This window comes from Nomia melanderi, chromosome 10 (genome assembly GCF_051020985.1).
Source record: "Nomia melanderi isolate GNS246 chromosome 10, iyNomMela1, whole genome shotgun sequence".
Classification (NCBI taxonomy): domain Eukaryota; kingdom Metazoa; phylum Arthropoda; class Insecta; order Hymenoptera; family Halictidae; genus Nomia; species Nomia melanderi.
The window spans coordinates 2,066,275-2,081,102 of record NC_135008.1 but is presented as its reverse complement, the minus strand read 5'-3'; the positions used below and the strand labels follow the sequence as shown (position 1 = coordinate 2,081,102).

At 46.5% G+C, this 14,828-nt stretch overlaps 3 protein-coding genes across 10 annotated transcripts in view; 1 reads left to right on the top strand and 2 right to left on the bottom strand.

Annotated features, from left to right (window-relative positions):
* Positions 1-734: 734 nt before the first annotated feature.
* Positions 735-6,135, bottom strand: LOC116434673 (CD151 antigen). 2 transcript variants are annotated; one of them, XM_076371713.1, is made up of 7 exons: positions 6,069-6,135; positions 5,571-5,672; positions 4,759-4,977; positions 3,552-3,734; positions 2,725-2,937; positions 972-1,179; positions 735-884 (listed from the first exon to the last, which is right to left on the bottom strand). In XM_076371713.1, the coding sequence occupies exons 3-7, from the start codon at positions 4,957-4,959 to the stop codon at positions 826-828; spliced, it is 864 nt and encodes a 287-aa protein (XP_076227828.1). In that variant the 5' UTR covers positions 4,960-4,977; positions 5,571-5,672; positions 6,069-6,135; the 3' UTR covers positions 735-825. The 2 variants fall into 2 exon arrangements, with proteins under 2 accessions (XP_076227828.1, XP_076227827.1); XM_076371712.1 differs by lacking the exons at positions 5,571-5,672; positions 6,069-6,135 and adding an exon at positions 5,093-5,494.
* Positions 6,068-9,162, bottom strand: Elp4 (Elongator complex protein 4). Of its 4 annotated transcripts, XM_031993260.2 has the most exons (6): positions 7,800-9,162; positions 7,459-7,683; positions 6,764-7,383; positions 6,480-6,692; positions 6,278-6,413; positions 6,068-6,164 (listed from the first exon to the last, which is right to left on the bottom strand). In XM_031993260.2, the coding sequence occupies exons 2-5, from the start codon at positions 7,610-7,612 to the stop codon at positions 6,306-6,308; spliced, it is 1,095 nt and encodes a 364-aa protein (XP_031849120.1). In that variant the 5' UTR covers positions 7,613-7,683; positions 7,800-9,162; the 3' UTR covers positions 6,068-6,164; positions 6,278-6,305. The 4 variants fall into 4 exon arrangements, with proteins under 4 accessions (XP_031849120.1, XP_031849121.1, XP_031849122.1 ...); XM_031993261.2 differs by lacking the exon at positions 6,068-6,164 and having other exon boundaries at positions 6,228-6,413; positions 7,761-9,162; XM_031993262.2 differs by lacking the exon at positions 6,068-6,164 and having other exon boundaries at positions 6,228-6,413; positions 7,796-9,162.
* A 213-nt stretch (positions 9,163-9,375) lies between these two features.
* mam (neurogenic protein mastermind) overlaps positions 9,376-14,828 on the top strand; it is a 255,759-nt gene continuing 250,306 nt past the window's right edge. For 2 of the 4 annotated variants that reach the window (XM_076371707.1, XM_076371704.1), the window contains exons 1-2: positions 10,541-11,465; positions 11,694-12,311. In XM_076371707.1, the coding sequence (XP_076227822.1) occupies positions 11,829-12,311 (483 nt within the window). In that variant the 5' untranslated portion in view covers positions 10,541-11,465; positions 11,694-11,828. Of the gene's footprint in view, positions 9,497-9,592; positions 9,707-10,540; positions 11,466-11,676; positions 12,312-14,828 lie in introns of those variants that run through there. The other 2 variants (XM_076371705.1, XM_076371706.1) reach the window with 2 other exon arrangements.

The following is a 14,828-nucleotide window of genomic DNA, read 5'->3' as shown; positions in this document are numbered from 1 at the left end:
ACGGCCCTCCTCGTCCCTCGAATGGCTGTTCCCTCCATCTTCCTCCGCCTCGTCCCAGCATTGCTGCCTGGACCTCGCGTCGTACGATTTCGGGCGTCCAGCGATCGTCGCTCGAGAGCCAGTCTTGTGAAAGTACTCGTCGAAGTTGCCGACGTCCTCGTCGTCCCGACTCGAGATGTTGTGCTCGCTCCTGACTATCCTCCGATCGAGCGTCTTCAACTTGGAGGCGACTCTCTTGTTCCCGGTCTGCGTCTCGCGCTGGTAGTCGCAAGAGTGGCAAGACCTGCGTATCGGGTTCGCGGGGTCCGCGTGTTTCGAGAAGTGAATCGGCCGCGGGACTTGGAAATCGGCCTCGTTCCTGGCGCAGGACACGTCGTTCGTGGAAGCGGTCTTGTACTTCGGGACGCAGTGATTCCTCTCGGTCTCCGAGGTTGAGGACTCGAACTGCAACTGCGGCGCCTCGGACCTTCTCAGCGTGCCGATGTTGTGCGCGATCGAAGCCTGATAGTGCTTGATCGGGATACTCCTGACAGTAGCGTTGTTCTGGGTCTTCGACTTGATCGTGCTCTTCTTGTCCTCGTTGCCGTTATCCTCTTTCTTCGCGTGGTTCCGGTGGGAAGGATGGTTGGGCACGTCGATCGCGCGCTCTTCGTACAGCTGGTCGCTCCGCAGCACGTCGGTGAACTTCCCGGGGTTCTTCCATTCCTCGATTATGCTCCGGTTGAATCGCGACACGTCGTTCAGCCTAGATAAATTGGTTACGGTTCTCGTGTCTGTATTCTTGACCTCGACCGGCGATTTACCCTCACTGCCCTCTAGCCACCTTCAAGACTTGGCGCCGAACGTCGTCCCCGTCGCGTGCATCCGATTCTCAATCCCCATGCCTATGAATAATGCAACGACACTCTCGTAGAAGGACAGATCGAACGTCTGCCGAGGGAATCGGGACAAACGGGGCCGAAAGTTCTTACCGAAATCGTGATCGCTCTCGCTGAACGGGCTCAACGTTTGCGTGGACGTAAACGTCGACGCTCGGGACTTGGCCCTCCTGCCGCCCCGCGAACAGGCGAAGAACGTGCTCAGCAAAGCGCCCACCTCCACGAAAATCACGGCCAGCCCGACCGACAGCAGTATCAACGCCTGGTCCTGCGTCCACTTCTCGAGCATGTCTAAACATCCCTGTAAAACGCAAACCTTTTCCGCTCAATTTCTGTCCGGGACTACGAACCTGAGTGCAACGTCTGTTTACACCTGCAGAAACTGGGCAAAAAGTATAGACACTAAAGATGTCCCCTAAGTTTCCGAAGCTATCCAAGACTCTGATAGCAGCGACAATTCTCAAAGATTCTCAACTTTCATTCCGATGCTTCGAGGCTCGCTCGACACGTTTGAGGTCGAACAAAGTTTCGTTTCCTTCGTAACGGAGCGACCTATTCAAATGCGACGCGTAAATCCTGAATTCCATCGAAGCGGTTTCAGCCTATTGATCGCGTCGTTTAGGGGATCGCGTTAGGTGCGCTTTCCGTCGCTCCTCTCACATTCAATTTTACCATGTCGAAGTGTATTCAATTATAGATTAAAACTGATCGTCCCATATAACCGGCGAAAGCATCGCGCCGCACAATCCCGCGTGCCGAGGCTTTTGTCCCGCGAACGCGATGACGTTTCAATCTATATTCGATTGCCGCGCGGACGCGTGAAATTTAATACAGGCGCGGCACAAAAGATGAGAGAACTTTCTCCTCGCGATACGCTGTTCACTTGGCGAAAGAGCGCGCGCGCATTCGTGTCATCTTTTCTTTTTGTCCTCCCTTCCTTTTTTTTTTGTTTTTCCCCAACGAACCGCACACCGTCCCCGCGACGTTCCCGTTTCCAGATACGACGCACGATTCGAAACGATACACTCGACGCGCTTTTGCGCAACCCGCATCCGATTGGATTTCCCTTAGGCAGCGGCGTTTTACATGCGGGTCATTATTGAGCGTGTGCATGCCGCGTAATGTGTATCGGCGATCGCGTTTCATCGTTCCTGTCGACTCCGTCGCCATTCGAATGACAATGTGCAGTGAAACTCGTAGCACCGCGCAGGAATTCGGAATGGCACGATCGGAATGACAAAGATTCGGATCATGCGATTTCATCTGTTGCGTGTCTCCTTTGATTTTTGTGTTATCGATGTTAACCCTTAGCTCTCGAGAGGCGATCTTTGATTCAGTAAAGCGTTACATGTAATATTAACCCTTTGCGGACGAACGTCGACATTTCGGGATGAAATGTTGTTTCGAAGACTAAGTTGCCAACAAATGATTTAATTATTCAACAAGAGATCAGCACGTAGTTTCTGGTTTCTCTATTATTTAAGCAATTGGTGTATAATTTAGCTTCGTCTGCTGAGGGTTTTGTATGTTTCAAAGAATCTTCATCTAAGGGTTAAGCTTTGTAATGCATGATTTAAGAATATTTGTGAAACATCAAACTAAAGTAGCTTCGTTTCCTGATTTACGTGTATCGTCTGATTTCAGAGAATATTTCCATCAAGCGCAGAGGGTTAATTTTAGTGCAAAGAGTCCATTGTACAGGTACACTATTCTCGGCGAGACATTTGCTTTAATAGGTCCTTGGCGATAGTTAAAAGTGACATTCAATATTCGCGCGGACACCCGTCACGGTGTTCGCGCTGGCCCGGTCCTTTTCGTTTAACCATTTCCTCATTACGATACGTACCGTGGTGTGTCGGGCGTATTGGTGTTCGGCGGGGTTCAAAGCCTGGCAGAGAGTAAGATTGGCAGGTTCGGGGTTGAGGAAGGAGTCCGTCTCGTTGGTGTTGTTCAGGGTGCAGCAACTGAGAGGCACCACTAATTCTCTTCTTCCCACTTCCTGCAGCCGCCACCAGGAGGTACCGTAATTGCTGCTTCCGTTTATGCCGCAGCAAGCAAACTGAAAAGGTCGGCGCAATTTACGGTATTCGATACCGGTCGGGGTGTGCGCGTAATTGCTTTCTACGACACGTGAACCGCGAATGCGCGTTTCGGGAGGACGCGGGACACTCCTCCCTTCGGTCGAGCGGATCGCCTGTTGCTTCCTCCTTGTCTATTCACGAGGCTGCCTGCCCGCTTTTCGACGCCGATCGTTCGGAGGAAATCGCGATTTTGACACGAATGAGAGTTTCGTATTTTATAAGCGGATTCAATTGGAATTGGGAATTTTATGATGACTAAGAGGATGCCTAATCGTTTAGCAGAGTGCTCGTCCGAAATGCTCAACGTAGCTACACTCGGGATTCGTGAAGGTTTTCAAACTCCGAGCAGTGGAACGTCTAAAGAGAGAAGACTCTAATGTAGATCAACGATTCTCCGGCTGGAACTGGTTCAAGTTACAGAGACCGGGGGACTGATATGAATTGCAAACTGGTGTAGCTTGTTAGCTACCTTACAGTAGAGTGCAAGGTAACGAACGAATGGTCCTCGGAGATTGATAGAAAGCGATTTGTACGTGGGTTGACGAATTGATCTTGTCGTCGAGCGTATTACCTCCGGGCGACTCGAACCTACCGTGGTCTGCGCGAGATCCAGGGCTGCCGTGAATTGTTCCCGACCTGGAACGGCGTAGCTGCGCTGCAAGGCTCGTATCAATCGCGCCGGCCTCACGTCGATGCCCAGAACGTAAGGCCAAAAGACGACCAGGACGCAGACGACGCACTCGCCGATCAACAGCAGGACGATCGTGATCAGGTACTGCAAACACGATGCAACAGGGATTTCTAATGACGCTCGATCAAAAGTGGAAACTTATGTAAACTAAGAGAAAAAGAGACAGAGGAGAAAACAGAAGAGAAAGCGTTGAAGAGTAACGATAAACACGTGTCAGCACCGATTAGCAGCTTTCAAAGCTGAAACGAATCACTCTATTTTATTCGCTATTCCTTGAGATTATAGCCTGCGCGTTTACTTTAACGTTAATCAATTCGACTGACGCTAATGAACGGCCGTAGCTGCGGCTAAATTGATCATCTACAATTGTAACTTATCCGACCGAATTTCATATCGCGATGCGATGCGTCGAGCGCACGATGAAACGCGCCCGCGAGCTCTGCACGCGTTCGTTCCTGTAATAAGTGGCTCCTGAATAATTGCTGTTTTTATATGTTACACGGGCTCGCCCTCCTTCCGCGGGCACGCGTGCCTGGATTTATGTAGATCCGTTTCCGGGCAGCGACGCGTGACCGTACACCGGCAAAGCGGGAAATCTGGTTTTACCTGGGTCCGCCGAGCAAACTCATCGTCAGGGTCCGTCGAAGAACCGTCGCCGAGACCTTGGTTTCCAGCGATTAAAACCGAGGGCTCGCTACGGTGACTTCTCGAGCGCGCGGACACCGCGAGATAATGCTATCTGCTATTGTCTCTTATTATGGAAACGCGCTACCTCAGGGTCTATGTCATAATGCCAGTCCTGCTACAGTTCCCTGTATGAATTTCATCCGTAATAGTCTCTCATGTGAATCCAGACTCGAAGGACATTTAATCTTTAACAACGCGATATTCAAGCTTCGAAAGAAATCTCATACGTTACGGTGTAACTAAAGATTGACGCGAATTTGTGTTTCCACGATCGCGTCGGATGGAATATAACCTTGACTATCGTGGTGCACGCGTGTCAGGGTGAAATAGTTTGAGAGACAAAGAGCCAAGGACTTGTCCAATTCTGCGGCCTAGATTGAACGTGTACGCGATGATTTTTTTGTAACAAGGGGTGTCTCACAGAGATTGTAACGCATCGATTGTAGAGGCAAGTCGCCCAGCATCCCAGCAATCCCGTCAGCGTGATTAAAAATCCCAGTCCGACGATCGCGAACGCCAAATAATAGAAGAGCGGCTGTTCGGGGTGGATGTCGCCTGGCCCCAGCAGACGCGACAGCAAAATCCGTTTGTCGTCCGCTAATAACAAAGCGCCCAGCGACATCAGCGCGAAACCCGATATCTGAAAATTGAGAGAACGAACTTTAACACCGCCTCGAGCTCTGCGACCTTCGGCAGACGTGTTCCATCCCCGATGGAACGCCGAAACGTTGGATACCGTTTCTTCGGCGACTCACCAAGAAGACGACGTTCGCGCAACAAACGAAGATCCGCGACAACGCAAAACTTTTCGATTCCATTTTCACACTCTGCATTTCAAAGTTACATGGATCTCTCGAGGTTCTCCTTTTTCCCCCGGTTTCTAAACACCGGTGACAATCAGTCACGTTAATCCCTCGCGATGACACTCCATTAATCGCGTGAAATCCTGTTAACCGGCTACGTCGGAGTTCATACGAAATGTTCTCTGTACGGTCCGATTGCTTTCCCGGGCGTTACTTCCAGCAAGAATTTCGAAGCGTACGTGCTCGCGTTGACCGGAGAACTAAAAACCTCGCGCGTGATACATGGTTCCGCGGTGCAGTACGAACACTAGCATCTGTAGGTGCGCTTGCGTTGCGAGCCCTCATGCGCGACCGACCAGATGGAACCGGAAGGAAATAGAAAGGCACCGGACAAAAAACTGGAGGGGGTGAAATGTCCATATGCACATACCTTGTGCGATTGTTACAGATACGTGTCGTGTTCGATGGATTTCACATGGGGGAGCACCGAATTTCAAGGCAATCGCTGCGGGGGAAGCCGTTCACCCCCTTCCTACTTGAACACAACGAATACAACATGTATTAATCAGATAGAACATTGTAAAAGAATTGTTTGAAGATCGTTAATTAATGATAACGTGCAGAGATAATTGATTAATATTGTAAACATCAAAAAATAAATTCCATAGTAGAGAATAGGGGATGATATCACTGGAAACGAAATATTAAATTTTTCCAGTGATTTCATTTGATTATTTTACGTCAATGCAAACGAAATTAGTATTTAATGAATTTAATTTAATTAAATTCTTTAAGAGACTGTATAACTTGCATTATCTGCGCAGTTTTAGTCATCATGGGTGATGTAGGTTTCACGTTCTGTACGTGTCTCTATGCATTGACAGAATGATATCTACGGTGAAAATTACAGTACAGGTAAATGTGTTACGTGTATTATTGTAAGTGTGCACGAAGCCTATCTCCTCCCGTCTGCATTAATTCACGCATCACAGTGGGCACTCTGGGTAAAATAGCGCGGGCAGTGCTAGAACAAAGCCACGTGTAATGTGAGCGGAAGGGTAGCTATATATTTCGAAGAGTATGCAACGTGTGTACAAAGATTTTTATTAAATACGTCCGTATGGAAAATGTATTTACAGTTGTCGAACGTGCGACATTCGTTTCATTAAAAATCAAAATTTTTGCGCAACTGCCCGCCGCAGCCAGCGTTCGACGGAACTTCGTCTTGTTCCCTTTGCGTAGTGTCTCCCAGTTCAGGTGGTAAATGTAAAACCTAAACGATGGGATGAATAAAGAATTAACCGTGTTCAATGTAAAATACGTGTAAGAGTTTAGCTACCTCGATGACAAATTTTCTGCGGCGCAACTTGAACACGAGATCTCGTGAATCTGGAACATGATTGGCTATTGTATTCAAGGCGGGTAATTTTTTTAGGTGCAATAATCCGTGGTAGTCCTTGAATATCGGATTGGTTTCTTTCTGCGAGCCCATAAACGATTCTAATCCAATGCTGACATCCGACAAGTGTTCAATGCGTTGTACGACATCACTCTAGAAAATCGTTGTATACGATTTTTTTTTTTAAGAAGATAAATTAAAGAGATATGAAAAGTAAGACTCACCGAATTATTTAAACAATCTATGGGTATTGTTATTACTGCAACTGTGTAAGAATATCTTAAGAGTACTCTAAGGAGATATAAAAATTTTAGTAAATCTTGATTTGAATTCTCTTCAGAATCAGTGAACCATAATCTTGATCCTAATGAGTGAATCGCAATTCTTAGAACTTGTCTCTTTGCTGGTGTTTCTGATACCGAATATTGCCCTTTTGTGATTGTTTCTTGAATGGATTGTAACAGTTTTGAATAAGCAGAGTTCTCAAATGTATTATCTTTTGTGGGACAACTGTTGTCATACCAATGTGTTATATCTGCTTTGTCTATGGTTTCTTTATCCATTGTTTTCTTAAGGTCATAAAAGTGACCAAAAGATTGCCCTCCACTCGGGGATGAATCAACGACCTTCATATTCTGATACCTCCAAGCAATTTTCATTTGATCATCAGAATGATGTATCTGTTCGCTTGGCCCATTATCTGTTATAACAGCTGGCAACTCTGATATAAACTGCGATGTTTCTAAGTCTTTGGATGCTATTAGTACTGGCTGATTAGTGACCACACCTTCAGCTATGAAGTACTCCAACATAACTTTGGCATAAGTGCTATATCGATCATCCTCTGAATTTTATACATAATACAAAATTTACATGAAACAACGATATCTATAAGAAATCTAACATAATTATTACATACCAATGACCATTAAAGAACCAATAGGCAATCCACCTCCTATTATATGATCCAAAGAAGGAATTCCGGACGAGATAAGTAACTGTGAATTTTTGATAGAAGGTTTTGTCCCTGGTATGAAAGGAAATTTACTTCCCTTTATGGTACTCAAATCCATTTTAAATACTTATATTAAAACGCTGAATGTGGTGATATAAAATTTTCTTTTGGAGTTTTACTTGTTACATACTTAAAAAAAAAAGTTGAATTAATAATATTAGATTAATATTTACTTAAAAAAATAATAGAACAGTAGTATTACTTACATTCGATAAAGTTATCTAAAAAAATTAAAAATTACCTACGTTTAAAGTTTCTTTCACGTGCCACTACAAACATCATTTACAATTATAGGTTATGTTTACAACAATCATATGACACGTCAGTATATTTTAATATATTTTAATAAAATATATGAACGACATCAATGTAAAATGGAATTTCAAATCAGTAGAACAATGATATGATATTATATTAAATTAATATAATTCTGTAACATAATGTGTAGTTTATCGATTGTATTATAACTTTGAATTACAGTCACTCATTCAGAGGTGGCGCTACCGATACACTGTTGCAATCTGGGGCTGACGCTTTCCACAGTTTGTAAGGCTTCTGTTAGAATGCATTATGCACGCCGCACACATATCACTATATGCAATTACACTTCAGCCGTTATCTAATAGACATTCCCTATGTACATGTACTTCATCCATCATTCAATTATTTTACGGAAACGTACGTAAGTAGATTATTCTTTGAACGAACAAAACGACAACTGAAACGATATTCAAATTATCCGTATCAATTATTCACCTAATTTCATAATCACATTTACAAACCATTTCATCTGAAATTCCCACAAAAACTACAAATAAAACCGCTAATCGATTCATCTCATTATTACGAACAATAAACACATGTTTCTCCGACATTAATTACATGCGAGAACTATAAATACTTTCTACTCAATCTACATAATGTACACGCACAATAAAAACTACAGAAACCAATGAAACCAAGAAATCATAAAAAAAAGATATTCCAATAAAAAAAAAAAAAACTTCGAATAAATTATCATTCGCATTAATTCCGAAGGATCTGAAATATTAATTTTGAAAACTACTCGACGCCAGACCACGGAAACGCGTCCTTCTGCTAGAGATCACGACGAGCTGGAGAAGGGGAGTGAAATACGTGGGTCCGAGAGAGAAAAAGGGGAAGAAGAGGGGAGGACGCGTGAGTAACCCGTCTCGTGCATGTTAGATTCGAAGCTCCGTGGCACGGGCAGTTGTGCAAAGGCACGGCGCGGAGGTATCCGGCCAAACACTGGAACCCCTCCCTGTTACTATCCCATCTTTCTCCCCTTCTAGCATATTCCGCTCGACCGTCTTCCTTCAGATTCTCCCCTCATTTCCCCTACCGCGCGCGGATGCGTCGTCCCCTCTCTCTTTCCAGCATACTCGTGCCGTCTATCGGGCCTCTCGCTTCCTCGCGCGGTCTTTTCCTTTCTTTCCACAGACGAAGCGGGAGCACGCTGCCCTCGCTCAACTACCTGTTGTGACGTTCAACGCGCACTGGACGACGCACTCGGGACAATCGAAAAGATTCAGCGCGCGATCCGTGCGCCGCTGTTCACCGTGTGTACCCAGCGTACGTATGTGCCCTTCCTCTGCGGTCGTACGCCGTCTCCGCGCGCAAGAAAGTCTTCCGTTGGCGAAGCGTGTGCCAGATCCATGAGCCAGACTCGATGTTAAGCCGCGAAAGACTTGTCGCACACTCCCACTATCCGCTCGTTTACCGTCTCTCTTCCCCTCGCAGCGACGCGACAGAGCGAGGGGGAGGGAGACTCTAGAGAAGTTTTAGTTAGACTTCAGCAACGAAAGAGGGCATTCCAAACACATTTCAGATCTTACTCCAGGACAATATTGATTCTCCCGAAGTCCGATACCCTAGGAGCATGGATCGCGACGCTGATAAATCGAGATACTTTTCTGAGAAGGTATCCGGGTTGGACATTGTTTTTCAGTTGAACAATTGTTAGGTAAATGTGCGTTTGTAATGTTGTTGTTGTTTTTCTCTTTTATTTGCGGGATAGGTTTTCTGTATTGGAGACTAGATGATTGAACTTCAAGATTTCGGCTGTCCTGTTTGCTCAAGCCTGCTTCAAGAAGGTTCGCTTGAAATGTAAAGAAAACTGGTAACGAACTTAGTAAGTAACGAGCAAATATTTTGGTACACGATTTGTAGGCTGAATGGTTTTAACCGATTAGCGGTTGGTATTTTTATTATTTTCAATTGCTCGGGTATAGGTTAGCGTATATGACCGTTAACGATGTTCAAAAATCCAATATGTCGTCTTTTCGAGAACTAGTTCAAATATTAAACGACAAACGAAATGCACAGAATTAGTAAATCATGAGAGAATATTTAGAAAAGAGATATACTCTCTACAATCTTAAAATTCCAAGCAACCTATAGATTCCATGCAAATCTACATCATTATACAATTAGCAAAAAACAAATTCGATACAATTGCATCTCTCCATTCAAAGTATCGAACTTAACCAAAATTTCTCTTCCAAATTTCACGAGCTAAAGAAACTTTATTATCATTCGAACTTTTAAAACGAACGTACACTCACTATGAGTGAACCGTAGTCGGTTATAATTCATAACTATAATTTATTAACTATAGTTCGATTTGGTCGGGGGTCACCGGTGACCTCCACAGCACTCAACGCGTTAGCTATTCGCGACCGGTACAAATTTCACTGAGTCGTAAAATAGGAAAAATGCAAATGCCGTGCTCCAATGGTTAAAGTGCATAATAATTTCAAAAAGTTCAGGCTACATAAAATTAAATTCATAACAACGTGACTTATAAATTTCAATGTTATAACATTCACGTGATTGCCTCGCAATGAAAATGAATGCCACAGCATTCTCGTCGGCGAACGCGTTTTAATTCGAGCAGAAATTCATACGTGGCGCCAATGGCGCGTAGTAGCTGCGCTCGCCGTCAGATGTCGCGTTGAATCGACCGCCTCTTGTATACACGGAGTTTCCAGGCCCTGAACTTAGTCGCGCGCGGTGAACGTTCCGTCCTACCGTCGAATCTTCGCGCGCGTCCCGTCCGAGAGTGACAGTTCGAAAATCTCTTTTACCCGGAAGACAAATGGTATCGCTGGTGCCGCGGGCATCGTTAGATTGTCAACGGGGCGGTGGCACGCGTGCGTCGCGGGCCTCGTTAACGTGTCCCGTGCACAGTAACGAAACCGCGAAACACCGTGGCGATATCGCGCGAGGCGCGTTCGCGTGGAGGCTGAACTGGCGGTGACTGGCTCGTCCGCCGAGCGACACGGACTTCACGGTATAGCCGCGCACGGTCACGTGGCATCGGGAATAAAACGCGGTGAACAGTATCTCTCTATCGGCGATGTCAACAACCGGGCGCGGAGGAGAAGACGTCGGACACACCGCCTGAACCGCGAAACCGTCGCGTGGCCGTAGGTGCGCGCAAACGGTCACGAACTTTGTTTACAGTCGACCCGCGCGCCGTCCGTTCGGCACCGTTCCCTCTTCTCGTTTCTAATTCCCAATTCGTTATCTCTCCCCACGGGTTCCTTTCGTTCCGCGATTCGCCGCGGTCTATCGTGCGAACTTTCGAAAATTCGAAACCGGTGGTCGTCGGTCGAATCGGACAGTGAATGCAACAAACGCGATCCACGTGAACATCGTGCGCGACAGTGGTGCGACGGACGCGTGTGCGTGCTCGAATTAATATACATGTACACGTACGCACACCTATTCCACTACGTATATACATATACGCACACTGGGACCCGACCGGCTCCGTGAACTGATCGACGCCCGTTTCGAGCCGTTAGAGGAGATTGCGAATCGTGTGTTCGTCCGTCGTGTGGTTCGTGCGCAACAGGGAAGAGCGAGAGAAGAACACGAGTACAAGAGTGAGTGAGAGAAACAGAAAAGAGATATATAGAACAGCGAGCGAACGAGCGAGCGAACGAGAGAATGAAAGAGAACAACACGGAGAGCGAGAGAGTATGAGTGAGAGAGCGACTGTGTGCGAGCGAGAGAGCGAGAGAAAGAGAGAGTGAGAGTGAGAGAGGTGTACGACGAACGCGACATATTCCAAATGCGTCTTGACCGGAAGTTGAGGATCGTCGCATTGGCAGGGTGGCAGAGGATGCTCGGCTCGAGGGCAGCGGCGGGAGACGAGGTCGCAGCAGTAGCAGTAGCGCGCGTCAGGCGCTTCGATAGCAGGGGTTCTCACTGAGCTGGCTTACCCTGCGGTGGATTTAGGGGGCTGTATGGAGGCCGGGGGGCTCCTGCCCCGCCAGCCCCCGCAAGGCCCCCCCGGCACAGCGCCTGGTCAGATCTCGGTCTGCGTGGGCCAGGCACCGCCGAACACCGGCAACAACAATACCGGCAACGTTATCGGCCAATCGGCCGGCGGGATCCACGATCTGAACGCGGCCGGCCAGTTGAACGTGACCGGTCAACAACAGCTGCAGCTGCAGCAACAAATGGGTCAGGCACCTGGTATGGGTGAGGTGCTCACCCCCAAGAGACAGGCGGTCGTCGATCGTCTCCGTAGGAGGATCGAGAATTACCGTCGCAGACAGACCGATTGCATACCGAGGTTCGATCAGAGCTTCAACGGGCTCTGCGAGCAGAACATACAGGACACCCTGGTGCTGAAGCAACGATTCCTCGAGAGCAAAGCGAAACGGCAGGCGAAGAAGACTGATAAGAAGCAGAACGACCCGGTCGGACTATCCAGCGTTCACGTGGTGAGTCATTTGTTAGTTTTCCCTGCTGAGCCTCTCGTCGTCTGGGCTTCGTTTTCTTCCGTTCGGTACTGTTCGGTTCGGTTCGGTACGGTTCGCGCCGGGCACTGGACGTCGGTGCTGCCGCGCGCCGGTCGTCAACCTCCTCGCGGAACTTTTGTCGCCCCCTTACTCTCTTGCGCTGCGAGCGTGAACCACCCCTTTGACCGCGGCGCTGGGACCGTTGCAATTGTTACTTGAAATTCGATTTTAACCCTTTGAACGATGTAGGCTACGATATTGCACCAGGAATAATATTAAAGATTTTAATGGATCTTACAGAAACTACCCTAAAATTATTCGATTTTCCACTGAGAAGGAAAACGAAAGATCGAAGGAACGTTATAGAATTTCTCATTTTTGCTAGGAATACTATAACAATTAGTTGCAGTTGCTGATAGATTAACAACCTGGAGTGCTAAGGGTTAACGCGTTCAATGCCGTAAGGTCACCAGTGACCCACAAGCAGAAAGAATTACTATGGTTCACTCAATTAAACGATGATTAGTTGAAAACATTTGAATAGTAAATGATGCTAGCTAATGTGGAGACATTTAGCTAGATGAACATGCAATAATAACAGCAATTCAATCAAGTGATTTAATGTTTTTCTCCATTCCGAGTATTTTGTAGTATTAAATTCTGCGGCATTCAACTTAACTGCGAATGTTTTCAATTGAATCTTGCAAGGCAGTTTAACTATGTTCTTTGAAACTGGTTTCACCCTGGCATTGTTAATAACTGGGTCTAGACGTAGCTCTCAAAGACTCACCATGTTAGTTCAGAAAACAAAGTTCCAGAAACAGCCCCTATAGTAACATATTCCATATTTTGCTGGTTGCGTTGAATTCAGATTTCTTCCGTTTCGAGTGCTCTTATCTTAAAAAGATCAGAAGCCTCAAATCCGTATAACAGAAAATATTCAAACATTCCATAATTAACGGCTGATACACCAGAAACGCAATTTCCATTTTTATGCTACATTTTAGTCTCAAAAAGGAGTTCGTTTAAAACGTTGAAAGGTATCGGCGATAAGAATCCTAAGGGCATTTTGAAGTTCGGTCGGATCCGGCCGGATAACAGACGTTTCTGTTTCGAAGGTCGAGTCGCGGCGAACGCGATCCAGAAACGAAACTGCCTGGTATCACGCGATTGAGAACATCTAAGCCATAGCGTACACCGAGTAAGCGGCACTCGGCAACTTGCCGGGTCAAGACTCTACTACACAGGTTCGGAATCGAAGCGCGGGCGTAATGAAATACCACGCTCTTTACACCTATCGTACCGCCATTTGCAAACGATCGAAACGCGGTATCGCCGCCTGATAACGAGCCCCGAATTTTCTCGAGGCGCTATCTGTCCGCGTAACAACAGAAAACATTTCTGCCGAGGCGAGTTCGTTGAAAATATCAACTCGAGCTGGATACATCGAGCCGAGAATACAAAAATAAACCATTAGTCGATGATAACACGGCTCGCATCAGCTGTTTCGCAACAGTCTTCCTTTCGAAATCGAAGTCGAAGTCGAAATTCTTTCGAGGAAAACAGAAACGATCGACCGAGGATGACGCGTTCCGATTTAGCCTCGCAAGTTTCGCCTCGTCCGAACCGTCGCTAATTCCCGGATCAACGCATTTAGAATTGCCGCCGCGAATCGGTTTATATAATGGGACAATAGATAACTGGAATATTTTCTATGCCGGTGGCTTCTCCGAGATTCTTTCCCGAGATTGCCGCGTTATCGATGATTTTCTCTATCTTATCGGGACTTTTAATTTCACCGTTTTCCTCCGCGAAATGGGAGAGAGCGGACTCGGAACGACGAACGTTCGCGTCGCGACGACATTTTTTTCGGGATTCTTATTCCGCCGCGATTGCGCGGACGAGAGCCGAACGAAAACACGATTATGTTAAAATTTTCCTTGGCCCGTTTCGAATAACAAGCAGGTTTTCTCGGTTGCGCGCCAGCGTATCGTTCCGCTGGAAATTTCGATTAATCTCCCGCTTCTTTGTTTTCATTTCGATTCGACGTCGCACAGATTATCTGTTGAAGTTCGTTTAAAGTTTAACGATGTCTCTCCGCTGTCCGTGATAATCGACGCGCGAGTTTTGATTATTCGCAAGGATAAAATTCCTTATTTACGTGACCTCAGGAGAACAGTGGATGGAACGTTATCAAAATCGTGGATACGCGACACTGCCGAGCGACGCTATTTGTTGTGCAAACAGTCGCCGGTCGGAGCTGATTGTATAAAAAATGATTTAGAAACCTTGAACGGGGGACAGTAGTCGGCTGTGCTAGCAGTAGCTCCAAAAGAGACCGGTTTCGAGAGCCTCGGCACATCCGTTAGAACTTGGTCCGAACTTGTTTTGCATCTGAATTCAAATTTCTTCCGTTTCGAATACTCTTATCTTAAAAAGGAGATCGGATCGATGCCTGGAACGCGTATCGCGGAAACTATTCGAACGTTCCATAATTAA

Excerpts from the sequence above, each read along its gene's own strand:
- LOC116434673 (XM_076371712.1), bottom strand. The coding sequence starts at position 5,170 with ATGCAGAGTGTGAAAATGGAATCGAAAAGTTTTGCGTTGTCGCGGATC. Across the intron at positions 1,180-2,724 it reads AATACGCCCGACACACCACG|GGATGTTTAGACATGCTCGA; the intron begins GTACGTATCGTA and ends TGCGTTTTACAG. Across the intron at positions 885-971 it reads CGAGAGCGATCACGATTTCG|GCATGGGGATTGAGAATCGG; the intron begins GTAAGAACTTTC and ends CATTATTCATAG.
- Elp4 (XM_031993260.2), bottom strand. The coding sequence starts at position 7,612 with ATGGATTTGAGTACCATAAAGGGAAGTAAATTTCCTTTCATACCAGGG. Across the intron at positions 7,384-7,458 it reads TGGTTCTTTAATGGTCATTG|AGGATGATCGATATAGCACT; the intron begins GTATGTAATAAT and ends TATAAAATTCAG. Across the intron at positions 6,414-6,479 it reads GCAGAAAATTTGTCATCGAG|GTTTTACATTTACCACCTGA; the intron begins GTAGCTAAACTC and ends CCCATCGTTTAG.